Raw genomic sequence first — 18,766 nt, forward strand, 5'->3', positions numbered from 1 at the left:
TAGCCTCTTTGCCATTTAATCTTCACTTGAGTCAGTAGCAAGACCAACTTATCATACTTTGTCTACACCAGCCCCCAGTCTTTGGTTCACCATTTAGTATCAGTACCTACACCACAACGCAGAAATGAGATTATTCTGACAATATTATCCGCTAATGACATATGCACCAAAATACAAGATTTGATATAAAATGAGATCTTATAACACTTGGGATGTGATAAAAGACAACAAAATGGCCTAGAAATATGCATTATTAGGCACCGATCAGGGAGTGGTTGTCGTGTTGAGACGAAGTATTGACTAAGGGGGAGTGATATATATCACCATAGTACTGTTGTCGAAGTTGTGATATAAGAACTTTGATACTGTGTAATAGTACTATGACATTGTATAACAGTGATCGAGAGCTTTTGTTTTCTCATTGTTATGGATACGGAACTTCAACAACTATGATGCTGAATTGAACATCTATGGAATCATGGGGGTACTTGGAAAAGACGAAGTTTTCGAGTAACGTTGAAGCACCAAGGAGATCAAGCATGTGGACAAGAAGCTACAAAATTTTATTTATTTTGTAATCCATATGTATTGATAGTTTTTCCACTAAAATTGACAAAGGGGGAGATTGTTAGAGCACTGCTCGGTCAAACTCGCATGCGTTGCTATCTCAAGCATGTTTGTCAAGTTTATTGTGAGGTGATTGATAATACTAGGTTGTTCTTAGGGAATATAAGTCTGATTTATCAATTGGTTCATTTTCACCTTGATTTATCAAAATACGGAACAAAAACTCTTGGGTATTTCTGTGGGAGACAGATTTATTCAATCCTATAGACTTTTCTGTGTGAGATAGATTTGTCTATCAAGTCTTCGACTTTGGGTCGTAGTAATTCTTGGTTGTGGGTGAGATCAACTAAAGGAATCAAGTGCGTAGTATCCTGCTTGGATCAGAGAGTAAGGAGCGCAATTGTACCTTGAATCAGTGTGAGATTGATTAGGGTTCAACTAAAATCCAGTCCGAAGTTAATTGGTAGTGGGATAGTGTCTGTACTGGCTTAATACAGTGTGGTGTTCAATCTGGACTAGGTCCCGGGGGTTTTCTGCATTTGCGGTTTCCTCGTTAACAAAATTCTGGTGTCTGTGTTATTTCTTTTCCACATTATATTTTGTTATGTAATTGAAATATCACAGGTTGTGCGTTAAGATCAATCAATTAGAATATCCAACCTTGGGTTGTTGATTTACATTGATTGATACTTGAACATTGGTATTTGGTACCGTTCAAGTACTTCCTCTTATATTCAATCGGGCTCGTAGATTTCTATTTGCTGATTGCGGATTGAATTAAGAGTTAGAGATATTAAACTCTTTGATATACTTTATTCTAGATTGAGTCTGACTGTCTAGTTGATTCTCTAGAAAGTGTATTGGAGTAAGTCCTCTCAGATTGCCAAACGAATTGTTGGGTGTGGTTGTTAGACCCCCCGCATTTTCACATAGTTCAGTTGTTCCTGCAAGCACTCAATTCTTTCATGAAGAAGATTAACTTCAGGATTGAATGATTTCTTCATTTGTTGATGACTGCCTGGGATAGAGGAGTAGCTCTACCAGTGCAAGTACCAATAAGAGAAATATTAAAATGACAACAAATTCTGCTGATAAGACAAGGAAACCGAAGATTTTTCTGCTGTGAAACTATATTAATCATTTGTCGAATAATCAGGCCACATAAATCAATCTCTTCTCCAGAGATAAGATAGCAAACCATCTCAAAAAGGGTCATGCTCCATCAAGCGTACTGGGAATCAAATTATCAATGACCAGTTTGCTAAAAACTTTCAAATAAATGCTAATGTTGTCAACAAACAGCTTGATGCCAGACCAAGATTCACCCCTATTTAGTAGCATTTCAGACAGTTGACTCTGAGTTGGTTTGAGATGTTCAGGTTGAGGAACGACGAAAGAGCGATCAAGTGACAGATTTAACAGATATGCAATTACTCCATGATTTACCTCAAAAGATATTCCTCCAACCATTGTTTTGAAACAACAACTTTCTTTGTTGGCTGAATGCAAGTTAGCATAAACTGACAAGTCATCTCAGAATGAGACGACCCAAGACCGTCATGAATATATCCCCATTCATATTGGTTCATAAACTGGTGAAACTCAGGTTCTTGAACAGTTCTATTGTAAACCCTTTCTGTGACGAAATTCCCTTTAAGAAACTTGACATATTTGTTCCTTGCAAGTAGACTAATAAAGCTAATTTGAAGGGTTTGATCATAAAAGGGATGTAGAATGTCTAAACCAATTTCATCATCATAAAATTCATTATCACTATCAATAATTCTTCTACTATCATTATTAGATTGAGTACCCGAACTCTCACGAAGACTTAACCTTTTTCTAGATGCCATTTTTTAGAAAGGACACAACAGAGAAGATGAACTACTTACTTGGTTTGGGAATTGTTGTTGATGGTGGAGTTACAAAACGATGAGTGACAAGGAAATGATACTAGACCCAAGAAGGGAAAGCTTCTCCTGATTATAAAAATTTGATTCAAACACAAAATGATTAAGAACCGAGGGAGAAAATATTTGAGAACCTTTTGTTTTTCTCTTCAGTTCTCGAACTGTTGAGAAGAGAGGGTGAAGTGAACGAAGAGGTTCCTTTCTCTTTTTATATGTCAAACGGTGGAACATCAACCGGTTAAAACGATCCGGAACACGGTTCACACACAGACAGGTTAAAGGCTCAGAGTACATGAACCGTACGTGTGCTGAAAAGGTCTCTTTGTTTTTGAGACACCATCTTTGGAGTAAAACTAAACAAATACAACTACGAGTACCTTTGTATTGGTCAGACACACTACAAGACAGCCTTTTATACCATGACACCAAGAAAGAGTTTCTTTCCAGAAACACTTACATCTTGAAATGTTGAGAAACACCAAAGGAGTTATTTTTATAAGTTTATCAAAGAACTTCAGGAGAACCCAAAAAAAATTGTGTTTCTGATTTCTCGTTTTCCAACTTATAAAAGACAGTTTCTGCAGATAGTTTTATAGTACTGCAAAGGGAAACTCTTTTGATAAAAAGAGACGTCCTAGCTTCTTCATAAAAGAAGACAATACTACTATCTTGATAGGAAGTATCAGGAATTTAGTAATGAATTGATTCATGCCTCAAGGTGATATACTCAGATGACTGAGATTTAAACTCCTCTTGTAATTCGTTTAGATTGTTGCAACTAATTGAATTACGCAGAGGAGGAGCATTGCTCTCACTGGTTAGTAAATAAATGTCGACTTCAACATGAATATTATTCTTCATAACTTGATTTAGCCTATCAAGAGATTCTTGCTCTTTTTGGAGATACAATTCAACATCAAGAGACAAGCTCTCAAGCCTTTTTTCAAGCCCTAAAAAAACTTCTAGGGATTTTAAACCTGGAGGAGGTTTAGATAGAATCTATTCTACAAATTTAACTATATCGGTCATGGAAGAGAATACTGAAATCCCAGGATCTGGTGGTGCATTTATTGAGATAGCACTTCTGTCCACAGAGTCAGTTCGCTACAAACACAGACTTATGAGGTCTTAAATGTGTTTTCCTGCTCTGATACCAATTGAAAAAGTGGGGGTCTAACAAACACACCCAATATTTCTCTTAGAAATCTATATGAACAAACTCCAATATACTTTCGAGAGAATCAACTAGACAGTCAGACTCAATCTCAAGAAAAGTATATCCAAGAGTTGTATCTCTGATTCACAATATAATAAGCAAATCAAACAGATATACATCCGTGAGCCTGATTATTATGTGAAACAACTTGAACGGTACCAAAGGCCAATGTTCAAGTGTCAATCAATATAATCAACAACCAAAGGTTGGATTCTCTAATTGATTAAACTACGCACAACCTGTGATATTTATATTATATAACAAAATATAATGCGGAAAAGAAATAACACAGACACCAGAAATTTTATTAACGAGGAAACCGCAAATGCAGAAAAACCCCGAGACGTAGTCCAGATTTGAACACCACACTGTAGTAAGCCGCTACAGACACTAGCCTACTCCAAGTTAACTTCGGACTGAAATGTAGTTGAGCCCTAACCAATCTCACACTGATCAAGGTACATTTGTGTTCCTTACGCTTCTTGAACCACGCTGGATTCTGCGCACTTGATTCCCTTAGCTGATCTCACCCACAACTAAGAGTTGCTACGACCCAAAGTCGAAGACTTGATAAACAAATCTGTCTCACACAAAAAAGTCTATTGTATAGATAAATCTGTCTCCTACAGATATACCTATGAGTTTTGTTCCGTCTTTTGATAAATCAAGGTGAACAGGAACCAATTGATAAACCGTACTTATATTCCCGAAGAATAGCCTAGTATTATAAATCACCTCACAATGATCTTAATCGATTCACGAAACAAGATATTGTGGAATCACAAACGATGAGACGAAGGTGTTTGTGACTACTTTTCAATCTTTCCTATCAGAGAATAAATCTCGAGCAAATCTTAGAGAAGATACTACTCAAACGATAGAATCGGGCAAGATCAAAACACACAACTACAAGATAAATAGTTGGGCCTGGCTTCACAATCCCAATGAATTATTTCAAGTCGTTAACCTACAGGGTCTCGATAGAAACCTAAGGTTAAAGGAGAATCGACTCTAGTTTATGCAACTAGTAACACACATGAGGTGTGGGGATTAGGTTTCCCAGTTGCTAGAGTTCTCCTTTATATAGTCTTCAAATCAGGGTTTGCAATCAATGTTACCTTGATAACAAAGCATTCAATATTCACCGTTAGATGAAAACTTGATTAGATTCAAGATAATATGAACTTAGCTTGTTATACACAAATAAAATGTACCATCATTTTAGATAAAGTTAACCGTACTTAAACGTGTACAGTTAGTTGGTTCAACAATAGTAAAATCAGTGGTTAGCCATATGAGCACTCTCACATCAACCTTATTCATCTTTATCATAACTAGTTTAAATGAATCAAATGAAACTAGTTATAGAGTTGTTCAATTGTTTATATTCTCATAGAAGTATACAAGACACAGTTGAAGCAAAATCGATTTGGATTCGCTCGAATCATTTCATGAACATTATAGCCATGGTTTGCAAAGGATTGCATTTCTTATTATATAAATGTATTAGTTCATGAACAAACCGATTTTAGAACATAACTTACTTAAGTATGCAAACGGGTACGCATACGTAAGTAGCCGGACTGAGTTTGGTTACGCCAGTACGCATAGAGTACGCATACCATTTTACATTTCCAAATTCCAGCAAAAATTCACGGAACTTGAACTTCCGCCAGTACGTGTACGTGTACGCATACTTAGTTTCCGGACTTCCAACAACCAACCAGTATGCGTACGGGTACGCGTACCATGGTTCCCGGTTTTGGACTTTACACAAATGTGAATACACACTATGTTTATATCCAATCATGGTTACATGTTTAAAAACCTCATTTCAATCATTGAAACATTCTTGGAAGACGACAATAGCTGTCTCACACAAACTATTAGCTTCAAAGCAATTTTCAAGTGATAGAATAATCAATACGAAACATTATGAGTCTACATCAAATGACTTTCTCACACAAATCATGTAAGATGTTACAAGGTGAATTTCACATGATCATTTTTTGACTTTCGTCAAGAATAAAAGATGAACTTGTTTAAAGCGAAAGCTTACCAACACATATTTCGAGAAATATATAAGCGAGATAACTCGGCTCGAAATACCAAATGTGTGTAATTGAAGTCTATATAGCAATACGACTTTTTGTCTCAAATAGGAGATAGAGTAGATAGACTTTTGAGTGATAGATGAGTTCAAGTCTCCACATACCTTTTGTTGATGAAGTTTCACAAGTTCCCTTGAGTAGTTCTTCGTCTTCATTCGATGAACGCCGTGAAGTCTAAAGCTCAACTACACTTACTATCCTAATCCGAGACTTAGCTATAAGTAGACTAGAAATCAAGACTTATAGTTTTGGCAACTAAACTTGACAAACAAGCTTGAGATAACAAAGCTTGCGAGTTCAACCGATCAGCGCTCTAACAATGGTGACACAGTTAGAAGTACCAAGGCCTTGCAGCAGAGGATTAGCAAACTTGAAAAGAGAAGTGAAAAGATATGTTGGTCATGTAAGAGCTTATTTTATGAACTTTCCCGGTGGATGGGACACTTAACCTGCGGTGAGTTTAAAACTCAATTATTAATTTTTATATTTTGTTAATGAGAACCTCGCATTAACAGCTTTTATGAATTTAACTCCAGTACCGCGAAGGTGAAATAACATATGAAGAGGATCGAATATATGGAAGAAAAAAATTGAGACATGACGTGGTATTCCATATTTTGAAGATGCACTTTCCAACGGAGTATGATCCGGAGATCTTTGAACGATCAGGAGATATTCCTCTGCAAGATGGATACGAGGTATAAACACAACAGCACCTCCATTACTGGTTTTGTGGGTACACCTCTTTGTAAACCCTCACGAGACTAAACTCATCCCTTTGGGTCACTTAAGGGTTTAAATGCTTGTTACACGAGATAAGTGTAACCATTGGTCATTAGAAAACGACATGGCTTTAAATGTATTCGAGTAACTTTGTTTTTGATTTTTTTTTTAAATTCCAGTCCATGTGACACCCCCTTAAAGTAATAAAAAGTTGTTGTTGTATCATAAATATGCCATCATAATAATCTTCGAATCTTAACCAGTGAATTTTTTCTTGCCTGTGAAGTGGTAACGTGTTATCACTTCCATCCAGCAGAGATCATTGACCATATATTCGAAATAATAATTGACTTTCATATGGACAAAAGAGGTCCTTTTCAAAATGAAATATCGATGACACTCTCCTAGTGGGAAGAGATTTTGCATCTTTAACAACAATAACAATGAATGAGGTTACACATCCGTGAAGAGTGACTGGAAGGGACAACACATCCATTGGGAAGGCGATTTTGGTGTCAAGTTAGGGACGCTCCATTCAAAAAAGAATCATAATATTTATGATCCATATCCTCTTCCCGACACGTAAAAGTGTGAATGATATCTCAAGGAAGCGATTTAAAATGACTAACATGTCAGAGTTTCTTTTGTTGGGTCTTTCAACCAAATTGCAAAACCGGATAAGCCTTACACATCATTGCTACAACAAAAGACTGTTACACATGTTCCCTTATAGATTTTATTGTCCGTCCACCAAACAAGACACATCAAATAATCGGTTGTTGTCATTCATCCACTTTCATCTCCTAAAAATATCAATTCATCTCGTCTCAGCTACCCCGCAAGTACAACACACTTATAATGCCTTTGTATATCGTAGAAAAGGATGTTGCTATCACAAATGCTTGGGCTAGTGTTGTTACCCTCCCCGAGATTGTTTGTTATTTTGTTCCGGCTAATAAGGTATGGAACTAGATATTCGAAAATTATATACATCAATTCATAAATATTCATCATAGAACAACGAAAACTATAAAGGGTAGGCTTGGAGTAATAAAAAAATGAGTGAGGGTTTACGTACGTTATCATAAATAAATTTATATTGCACAGAACCGATCTCCTCTATGGACAGTTGAGAGACTTGTAAGTGGTTTATATTTTTAAGTTAACATGTTAATCGGATTCTTCATTAGAAATACTAACATGTTTTTTTTGTAGGTGTTGATGGTGGTTTTTAGCTTAGGGTTAAAATCGTAAAACCTTAGTCAGACAGTGACGTCACACTTGAGTAATAATGTCGCCACTAGCACATTTATTAAACCATTCAACATGTTTTTGCCTAAAATTACTGGGGTACCTTTTTTTTTATGTAAATGCCATGCTCCACGGCAGAGCCCTCGGTACTGACTGGCATCATCTCTACACATGCCACCCGCGCATGATAGCCATACGTGCCAATCACGCGTGCCACATATTTTAAACTAGGGTTTCGACACGCTAAACCCTAATAGCCATATCTCCGCGCCAAAGGCATGACAACCATGCCATCTGCACCATCGTGCCAATGGCATGCCATGCCAGCCACATCTCCGTGCCAACGGCATGCCAGCCACACCTCCGCGCCAAAGGCATGCCAACAATGCCAGCCGCACCACCGTCCCAACGACATGCCAACCATGCCAGCCACACCTCCGCGCCAAAGGCATGCCAACCATGCCAGACGCACCACCGTGCCAACGGCATGCCAACCACATCTTCGCGCCCAAAGGCATGCCAACCATGCCAGCCGCACCACCGTGCCAACGGCATGCCATCCACACCTCCGCGCCAAAGGCATGCCAACCATGACATCCGCACCACCGTGCCAACGGCATGCCAACCATGCCAACCACACCTCCGCGCCAAAGGCATGCCAACTATTCCAGCCGCACCACCGTGCCAATGGCATGCCAACCAAGCCAGCCGCAACTCACGCGCCAAAGGCCCAACTATGCCAGCCGCACCACCATGCCAGCCACACCTCACGCGCCAAAGGCCCAACCATGCCAGCCGCACCGCCGTGCAAACGGTATGCCAAAGCCATGCCGGCCATGCCTCCATGCCGATGGCTGCCAAAACGGAGGGTTGCAACAATCAACGGCTACCTTTCCATCTGAGATGCAGATCTCATCCGTCCAAGTTCGCCACCTAACGCATGGAAACTTCCGTCCCAAGTCCAAACATCACGGTTTTGCCAAAACCCTAATTTCGACCGCGCCTAAAATATGCCAAAGCCATGCCGGCCCTACGACATTCCGTTGGCTGCCAAACGGAGGGTTGCAACAATCAAAGGCTACCCTTCCATCTGAGATGCAGATCTCAGCCGTCCAAGTTATCCACCTAACGCATGGCAACTTCTGGTCCAAGGCCAAACATCACGGTTTTGCCAAAACCCTAATTTTGGCCGCGCCTAAAATATGCCAAAGCCATGCCGGCCCTACCACATGCTGCTGGCTGCCAAACAAAAGGTTGCAACAATCAACGGCTACCCTTCCATCTGAGATGCAGATCTCAGCCGTCCAAGTTCGCCACCTAACACATGGCAACTTCCGGCCCAAGGACAAACATCACGGTTTTGCCAAAACCCTAATTTTGGCCGCGCTTAAAATATGCCAAAGCCATGCCGGCCCTACCACATGCCGTTGGCTGCCAAACGAAGGGTTGCAACAATCAACGGCTACCCTTCCATCTGAGATGCAGATATCAGCCGTCCAAGTTCGCCACCTAATGCATGGAAACGTCTGGCCCAAGGCCAAACATCACGGTTTTGCCAAAATCCTAATTTTGGCCACGCCTAAAATATGCCAAAGCCATGTCGGCCCTACCACATGCCGCTGGCTACCAAACGAAGCGTTGCAACAATCAACGACTACCCTTCCATCTGAGATGCATATCTTAACCGTCCAAGTTCGCCACCTAACGCATGGCAACTTCCGGCCCAAGGCCAAATATTACGGTTTTGCCAAAACCCTAATTTTGGTCGCGCCTAAAAGATGCCAAAGCCATGCGACCCTACCACATGCTGCTGGCTGCCAAAAGAAGGGTTGCAACAATCAATATCCACCTTTTCTCCTGAGATGCAAATCTCAGCAGTACAAGCTTGCCACCAAACGCATGGCAACTTTTGGCCCAATGCCAAGGCCTAATTTTGGCCGCACCTAAACTATGCCAAAATCCTAGCTCGGCCGCGCCTAAACTACGCCAAAATCCTAGCTCGGCCGCGCCTAAACCATGCCACTAGCTGCAAACGAAGGGTTGCAACAATCAACGACCACCCTTCCTCCTGAGATGCGAATCTCAGCCATTCAAACTTGCCACCAAACGATTTGTGGCAATCTCTTGGCCACGACGCCAATTCTTGGCCATGACGCCAAAACCCTAATTTGGTCGTGCCAAGAGAATGCAAGCGTTGCATCCATGCTTCTGGTTTCCAAACAAAGGGTTGTAACAATCTACGGCTACCCTTCCTCCTGAGATGCAGATCTCATCCGTACAAACCTTCCACCAAACGACTCGTGGCAATGTCTTGGCTGCGATGCTAACTCTTGGTCACGGCACCAACCTGTCTACGATGCTTATTCTTTGGTCACGACACCAACTTGGCTACAAACGCCAAATCCTTTGGCCACGCCACACGTAGCAACATGCTACACGTTTTCCACAAAAACACTCGAGACATCAAAACATGTCACAAACTGGGGGATGCTCATCAGGATATTGGTCTGGCGGTTTACAGCGTGCGGCGTACACTACGCCCGTTACAGGAAAGTGTCATAAGGGTGAGGCGGTTAGTAAATACAAGAAGTAATGGTGAAACGTTTCCTTCATTATGGAAACATCAATTCCAGGCGTTACCCGTTACCATTTTCTTCCATTTACTCATCTATTTCCACTTCTTACGAGACCAGGGTACGTTTTGTTGCGACTTGTATAAATAGATCTCACCTATTTCCACCAAAGACAAGTTTTTGGTCAGGAGAATATAACATTCAGAAATCACTTTTTAGCATTCACATCTGTTAGCTTTCCACTTTCTGATACAAGCCGTCAAACAACCACTCTTCCCGAATCAATTATTCTGGTCTCAACACTCTATTCGCTTCCCTCCATAGACCAACCCTTATCCTTCACTTTGCGACCGAAGCAAGTCTGGAACGGCCGTTTCTTGGTTTAGGCCGGATTTGTACAGATTGATATCTCGAATCAAAGTACTCCCTTGAAGTATATTGTTTAAGGTTTAGACTCGTTTCTCACCCACACACTCGAAATTACCAAAATCAGCAGAAACTCTTTTCACCCTCAAACAGTAGAAACGATATGCAGACATGAAATACGCTCGGGATAGCAGGAGAGAACTCTAGTTTTATCAATGCTACTTAATCACGAACGAAAACTGCCCAGAACTAAATACAATACAAGCACCACCTAATCCTCCTCAATATGGAGACAAATATTAACACAGCTGCACCAATGTCATTACTGGTTTTTTGGGTATACCTCTATGTAAACCCTCACGATACTACATTCATCTGTTAGGGTCACCTAACGGTTTAAAGGGTTGCCGCACAACGCTCAGTGTTGTCACGTTGCCTACGAAAAATGAGTTACGTTTAGAATCTTGTAATCAATCCATGTAATATCGATATCTCTTTCCGAAATTAATAAAATATCTCAAACATCTGTGCTCATACATATTTCATCAATTCCTATAGGTGAACCTTTAAATCCCGACCATAATACCAATGTTATCACTAAGAACGTTGATAGAACGTAAGAGTGTAAAAGGGTGTAGTATAAAAAGGTCAAACAAATATTAATCAGGGACGCCAAATGATTAAAAGTCTTGTAGAGACGCCAAATAATTAATCGTTGGGCGCCAAATGGTTAGGCGTCTTTCCAAATATTTGAGAGAATATACTTGGCGACACCTAACCATTTGGTGTTTTTGACATTTTGGAGACAGTTAGCGAGTTGGCATCCCTTTGTTGATTTTATATTGCATTCAACGTAACTGTTAAACGCTCTCTATAATCAGCAATTACGGCCACGCAATTAGGCGGTGAATGTTGAATCATGGGTACACTAGACTAAGCCTTAGGATGGTGGGATATCAAATCTAAACAGTGTGAAGCCTTTGAAGGGTAGATGGGGCCGAAGTATATTCCATCTGTTGTGAATGGGATATGAGTTCTAAGCATATTCTTCCATATTGTTGTTTCCAATGGATGCAGTAGGTACAGGCCTTGGGAAACTAGTTAAGACAGGCTGTAGAATGAAAGAAGGTTGTTTTTAGGCATACGTAAATCTTTCTAGGCATACTGAATAAAGACAACAAAGGATGTCAAATAACAAAATCAGAAACCCCCTTAACCAAATTTTTTTATAATGGCAAATCTGCCCTTTGTGAGAATTTTTTTTTCTTGATTTAATGGAGAATGAGGAGGGTCATTCTTCATCTAAAAAACCTAGGAAAATACATATCAACTACAATAATGATCCAGAAATGGCTGATATCTTAGATTATGAGAATGATTTTATACAAACTCAAACTCAAACTCAAGATGATGATTTTTATGAGCCAAATCCATATGATAAATACATAGATGAGGAACCCAATGCTTCTAACACACATGTACACTTCTATTTTTATGTTTAATCTCACTTTTGTAGCTTGAAATCATCAAAAAATTGTATTTTTCATCATGGTTAGGCGAACCAGGACTATGTTCAGCTTAAAAATATAAGCCGAACCCACTAAATTGATGAACAGTTCGGCTAGCTGAATTTGTTAACGTTATACGCCGAACCTTCATTTTCCAACTTCCAACCTATTTGCAAGATCCTAGTTCGGCTTATACTAAATTCTAATAACAAGCCGAACCTATTCCTGAGAGTTAGGTTCGGTTTTTACTCTAAATATCGTATCAACCGAACTATATATTTTTCCAAGTTCGTCTCATATTCAAAAAATCACATCAGCCGAACATGATACTGATTTTCCATGAAACACTTAAATTCATAAACATTTAGCGGTTAGGCTTTTTATTACATATGTTTTCTATTGTGCAGCCTTTTCATAGGATGAACCAAACAAAAAAAGTGGAAATTACTAAAAGTGTTAAGAAAGTGAAGTCTAATGATGGAGAATACCAAGGTCCATAATAAACTCATTGAAATCAATGATATCTTATCTTCAACTTCAAGAGAATGAAAAGACAAACACAACGCAAAAAGAATGAGGTCATTCCGACATCAGACGAAAAAATTATGGCCAAAACAAGATCGAAAAACTTGAGTGTGCAAAGAGAAGGTTCGGCTGATAACTCAACAACACGAGCTAGCTGAACCTAGAGCCTGCAAATCAATATTTTCGAAGTGTTTACAGAGAGAGGTACGGCTTGAAAGTGATCTAATCGAGTCAGGCGAACCTGACAACCACCTGGGGTAAATTTTACTTCTCAGGTTCGGCCGGGAAGGTTTGCAAGGTATTAGCCGAACCTGACACTGTCCTGGGATGTATTCAATACACATTTTGGGGTTCGGCTAAAAATTGACATTTACGGTTTAGCCGATCTGTTCATATACACTTTCAGGGTGAAATTTCAAGAACAGTTCGGCTCAAAACTCAACTCAATTATCAGCCGAACCCGCTACTGTAACCGTTAAAAACCCTAAGTTTTTAGCAATTTAACCCATTCAATCCATGAAAAACAACAAATAAAAGATTGGGTTTGTAGGGAATACCTTCTTATCCTCATTTCAGTATTTGGAGCTTCAAATGGTTGAATTTCCGATTCAATTTCTGGTTCAATGATAGTTTTTACACCTTCATCTTCAATTGGTTCTTCTTCTTTAATTCATGGATTGGAAGAGGATTTAGAACACCTGGCGTCTGCTTTTTTCTTTGTACGATCCATTATATAGTTCAATTTAATCGATGATCGAATTTTCACGAATCGATAATTAATTACGGTGATGAAAAAAAGACTTCTGAGAGAAAAGGAAGGTGGTTTGGCTGGAGGAAGAAGAAAAGATGTTTATGATAGTTTATTTTTTGATTTTAGGTTCAAGGGTATATAGGTAATTGAACTATCCAATAAACACCTCTTATAAGGTCACCTAGAATGGGAAAACTATTTTGTATGCCTTGAAAATTTTTGGTATGCCTAAAAAGAGCCTTTGAATGAAATGGGATATCAAACTCACAAACCCACAAACACTTTAATCAACCCCTTCACAATTTACTATTACTCTTCAACAAAATATCTTGTTCTCTCCCACTCCAAGGAGATTCAAACAAACACACAAACAAAAGCAAAAGAAACTTTTAACTGACAAGTCACAAAACCTTTTACACGGATATTAGATCCCCAGCCACACAAATCCTAGCTAGAAAGAAGAAAGAAGATGTACAAATTGACCTTCCTAAGGCTGCAACAAAACACCCAGAGGTTGTCTAGCTAGGTTACTGTAAACTACTAGATGCTAGCTAGTTACACTACATAGAGAGGGGGATCTTCTGCTTCACCGAATATTCATTTTTGCTTTGCTGGAATCGCCCACCGCTTGGTCTTATCCACTCGATCAAATCGATGAATTGCATATGGGTATGGTGCCTACACGAATCTGAATCTTACTGCATTCTGTCATCCACATTTCCCTAGTGGATGACTAGATGTGTATTTGGAGAAAAGGTTAAATTTCATCCAGTGTCCGTCCACAGAGATAAAGATACAACAGACATCTTGAAGCACTATCAACAGAGATAAAGATACCAGAGACATCTTAAAGAACTATCAAGTATATCAACTATATATATAAAGTCGTGGTTCCATTGATCTAGTCTCAACAAAAAACGACGCAACTATATATCTAGCTGAAGTAGTTACAGTGGTGGTGGAGAGTAAGTACTCTCTCATTGTTGTTCATGCAATCAGGGCAAAAACCAACATCTAAAGATGAGGAATATGGCAAGTACACCGTCAAACAGAGGCATAGCAGCCGTGGTTGGTGTAGGACCAAAACTTGGACTCTCCATTGCAAGAAAATTTGCTCGTGAAGGTTACACCATAGCAATCTTAGCTAGAGATCTAGGGAGATTGTCGAGATTTGCAGAAGAAATAGCTAGAGAAGAAAAAGCACAAGTTTTTGCTATACGTATAGATTGTTCCGACTCTAGAAGTGTTAGAGAAGCTTTTGAATCTGTGCTATCACTTGGATTTGTCGAAGTACTTGTTTACACTCCTAACTCTAATAACCTTAATCTTCCTATCAACTTCACTGATATCCGTATCGATTCCTTCCAGAAATCTCTTGCGGTCTCCACTGTTGGTGCTTTACAGTGTGCCCAACAAGTAATACCTGGAATGGTTAATAGAAGGAAAGGGACTATAATTTTTACCGGCTGCTCTGCATCTCTTAACGGCATTGCTGGTTTATCTGAATTAAGTATGAGTTAATTACCTCAATCAGAACATTTAGTTTGATTAACATTTTATTTTTTTTCATTTTGATTAAATGGATTTGTGTTCTTAATATTAAGCAACTAAGCTGATGCATGCAGGCTGTGGGAAATTTGCACTCAGAGCACTATCACAGTGCATGGCGAAAGAATTTCAACCGATGGGTATCCACATTGCGCATGTTATCATCAATGGTGTCCTTCCGCTACCAAACAGGTTAAATGATCTTTATTTTACAACAGTTAACTAGGCATGGGAGGGTCAGGGTCAGACGGTCAGTAGACATAGTTTTTCTTACACTATCTCATTGGCTATAAAATATTCAAATAATAATGAACTTGAAACTAATTTCTAGGACGGCAGTGCTCTATAGTAGTGTTGCTGAAAATGCTTACAATCTGAAATGTATAGCGCCACCATAATCACTTTGAATCCACCGTTGACTGAAATTAAAATCAGCAGATGTTGAGATTTTATATAGAATGTGTTTATTTTCCGTGGAAATGTATAGCAACATAAGAAGAACTATTATCCAAAAATTAATTTTTAAGTTCATTATCATTTGGTTTTTATAAGAATCGGTAAGATAGTGTGAAAAAATCATGCCAATGATCCCCTTCTTAATCAGAAACTAATGAGGTTGATTCTAAGATCAGTGATGCCAACTTTATTTAACTATGTATCGCAGGTTGTCCTCGACGTCTATATCGACTTGGCCATCGCCATCACCATCACCATCGTCGTCAACACAGAGATCATTGACGGGTGCTGGAGGACGAGGGGAACAAAATTTAAGTCATCAGCAGCAAGTTGTTGGAATAATTGGTGGAGGAGGAGGGCGTTTGATAAACTCGGACGCGGTGGCCCAGACATGCTGGCACTTGCATGTGCAGAATCCAACTGCCTGGACCTTTGAGATTGACCTCCACTAGCTTCTATAAGTTTAGCAGCTGCTCCTATAGCAACTACAGTCAGTTTGTTCACTTATATTTGGTAGATTCGTGAATCTATGGTGGGGGCGCATGCAAATTTGGGTCCTAAGCTGGTGCAGGATACGTGAAAAGTGGTGGCCCAAATGCAAATGCATGCATCCTGCTGGTACTATCGTACTGACAATGAGTGAGGCTGATGGTTTGCTGTGTGGTAGCGGGAAATATATCTGTACAACTTAGTTCAGTTTTTCCATTTTTTTTTTCATTTTGCAAACGAAACCAATCTAGTGGTCTGTTTGTCCATTAGTTTTAGTTGATCTACTTATTATTGTGATTTTCACCTTTTACATATAATATTATCATAAATCAGGGTATACAATAGAGTTTTTGAAATTGATTGGTAACCTAGTAACAAGCTAGCCATCTATCCCTTTTTGAATAGGTATGTCTAATCTATTAATAAGAAAACTATCTAACTTAGCCGTGGCATCAAAATTGTTGCGATACTCTCTAAGAGTAGTGAACTCCAAAACACCCAACCCAAAACCATGGGCACTTCATTTGTCAAGGTACTTACATCGTGTTTACGCAGGATTGCATTGGATAATGCACGGTCAGGCGTGAAGGAACTGATACCATCACCTTGAAAGGCGAGACCCCCCGTAATATCAAAACAAACATCCTGACCATTTCCCCAACTGTAGACCAAAACATCTGCAAGTCACAAAGCACTGTCATTATCAGAGGAAAAACCAAGCGACACCTCTTTCCTTGCCGAAACACTCGCTATGTAACAGATGTCGGCAAAAACATCTCGAATAAGATCACGACGGAATTTAAGCCCAACATCACTCGCACAATGTAAAGCTTGGTCCCAAAGACATCCATCTCCCTGTTGCAACTGAGGCAAGTGCTACCAGTGTCAAATGACGGAATACTGAGCTTATAATCTTTCTTTCTTTCTTTTTTTTTTTTTTTTTTTTTTGAAGGTTGAAAAACAAACAACCAACGAAAAAACTAAGAGAGGTAAGAACACTCACTTAACAAGTGAGTAATACATGAAAGAGGAGAAACTAACCATTGATTAGACATCTGGTATTCAACAGTGTGCGCTGCTAAGGAATGAGAGCCATGACATTTGCCTCCTTTTTAATGAAACTAAACTCCATAAAAGAAAACACGCTTATCTTTTCCTTAATTCTGGGGATAGTAAACTGTTATATTTCAGAGAGTTGATCACAATGAGAGAGTCGCCTTCAATGATTAAGTGCTTCAGTCTCTTACTGATAGTGATGTAGGACATCCTACTCACAAGTTCTCTATTTCCTATTATAAGGATTTCCTTTTACTAGCTTTAGTCTATTTCTTTATTTAGGATTTCTTTCCTAGTTCTAGCGTGTTTCCTAGTTTGGTGTGATTTCCTTTTCTAGTCCTGATTATATTTAGAATCCTTGAAGCCTATATAAGAAGGCATAAGCATAGTAGAGATACACAATTCTACAACCAATATTATTATTTGATTAATATCAAACTTATCTTTTATTTTATATCTTTATTTTATCATCACTTTTGTGAATCTATTGATCTCACACTAGTTTTTATCTTTATCGGATCTTTGATCCCAAATCATACGCTTCCGCTACGTCAAGTGGCATCAGAGCCACGGTTGAGATTCTCTATTATTGAGTGTCTTAGCTTTGTTTCTATCCACGGTTAAGAGCCTCTATTGAGTGCCTTAATTTTCAAGTTCTTAGTTATGGAAAAGGAATTTCGTACTACTTTTAGTGTAGATGGAATGATCACGGACTTTATTATTGATCCATTAAGCCCGAAAAACTATATATTTATTGGAGCAGCAAATTACTTCAGGGAAAGGAATTGCGGTGAATGGGATTTATTTGGCGGTTTTCTTGATTTTAGCTTCCATGGAGGTAATTATTGCAGTTTTGCTTATTGTGAACTATCTTGTAGAGAAAATTTGCATGTGATATTAGGCGAGCCTTGGCTTTCGAGTTTAGGTGTTGTTTATAATGAAAATTTGCATAGTTTTGATTTTCGTCAAGGCAACAGAATACATCGTTTAATGGGATTACATGAACCAACACCATTACGACGTTGGACTGAAAAAGAAAAGTCAGATTTTTGGAAAGAATTCGATGAGATACTTGCCTGTTTCCGAGAGAAGATATATTTTGAAGATCCTACACCAGCGCTATATTCCCAAGTGCCTATCTTAGAAGAAGAAGACGAAAAAGAAGACGAAGAAAATAAGAGTGGCGAAGATAACTCTAGTGTTGCTGAGATTAATCATCCAAAATCCACTTTTTCGCCCGTTTCCAACATAGCTATCTCTGTTCCTAAAAATGTGCAAACTCATGAATACTCGATAACACCGTCAAGAATCCACCTCATTGTTTTCAGATTGTTGATTTTTTAAGATCCTATTATTTTGTTATGTCAAAGTTAAGATTTCAAAACATCAGTTGTTATGTGAAGTTTATGAATTTTCCTGCTTTATGGCAAACAATTCAAGTCACAGAAGGAGTCAAAGTACATTGTTCGTTGGGATGGGCTCTCGCAATACTTATTAGACTTGAAGACGAGTACTTCAAGAGATGGCGGGCATGTTCCTCCTTATGAATCACTTGAACTAATACCAAAACAAAAGTTTATCTCCAAGATGATTACGCAGGTTGCCATGGCTGTGGAAGAGTCAGGCACACTTAGTTCGAGAGATCAACCTGTTACTATATGCAGAAAATTGCAGGAACACCTACTGGTTAAAGGCTTAGAATTGCATGGAAGAAAA

General features: G+C 39.0%; 1 protein-coding gene across 1 annotated transcript; it reads left to right on the forward strand.

Moving 5' to 3' along the window:
- Window positions 1–14,135: 14,135 nt before the first annotated feature.
- On the forward strand, window positions 14,136–16,299 carry LOC113286232 (very-long-chain 3-oxoacyl-CoA reductase-like). Its single transcript, XM_026534899.1, has 3 exons — window positions 14,136–15,011; window positions 15,127–15,241; window positions 15,714–16,299. Exons 1-3 carry the CDS (start codon window positions 14,522–14,524, stop codon window positions 15,955–15,957), a joined length of 849 nt encoding a protein of 282 aa, XP_026390684.1. The 5' UTR covers window positions 14,136–14,521; the 3' UTR covers window positions 15,958–16,299.
- Window positions 16,300–18,766: the final 2,467 nt, after the last annotated feature.

The sequence above is a fragment of the Papaver somniferum genome, chromosome 6, assembly GCF_003573695.1.
Source record: "Papaver somniferum cultivar HN1 chromosome 6, ASM357369v1, whole genome shotgun sequence".
NCBI classification, from domain to species: domain Eukaryota; kingdom Viridiplantae; phylum Streptophyta; class Magnoliopsida; order Ranunculales; family Papaveraceae; genus Papaver; species Papaver somniferum.

Bases quoted from the DNA above. Each gene is read 5' to 3' on its own strand.
- LOC113286232 (XM_026534899.1), top strand. From the start codon at position 14,522: ATGAGGAATATGGCAAGTACACCGTCAAACAGAGGCATAGCAGCCGTG. The intron at 15,012-15,126 runs GTATGAGTTAAT...TGATGCATGCAG, and splicing joins TGCTGGTTTATCTGAATTAA to GCTGTGGGAAATTTGCACTC. The intron at 15,242-15,713 runs GTTAAATGATCT...TATGTATCGCAG, and splicing joins GTCCTTCCGCTACCAAACAG to GTTGTCCTCGACGTCTATAT.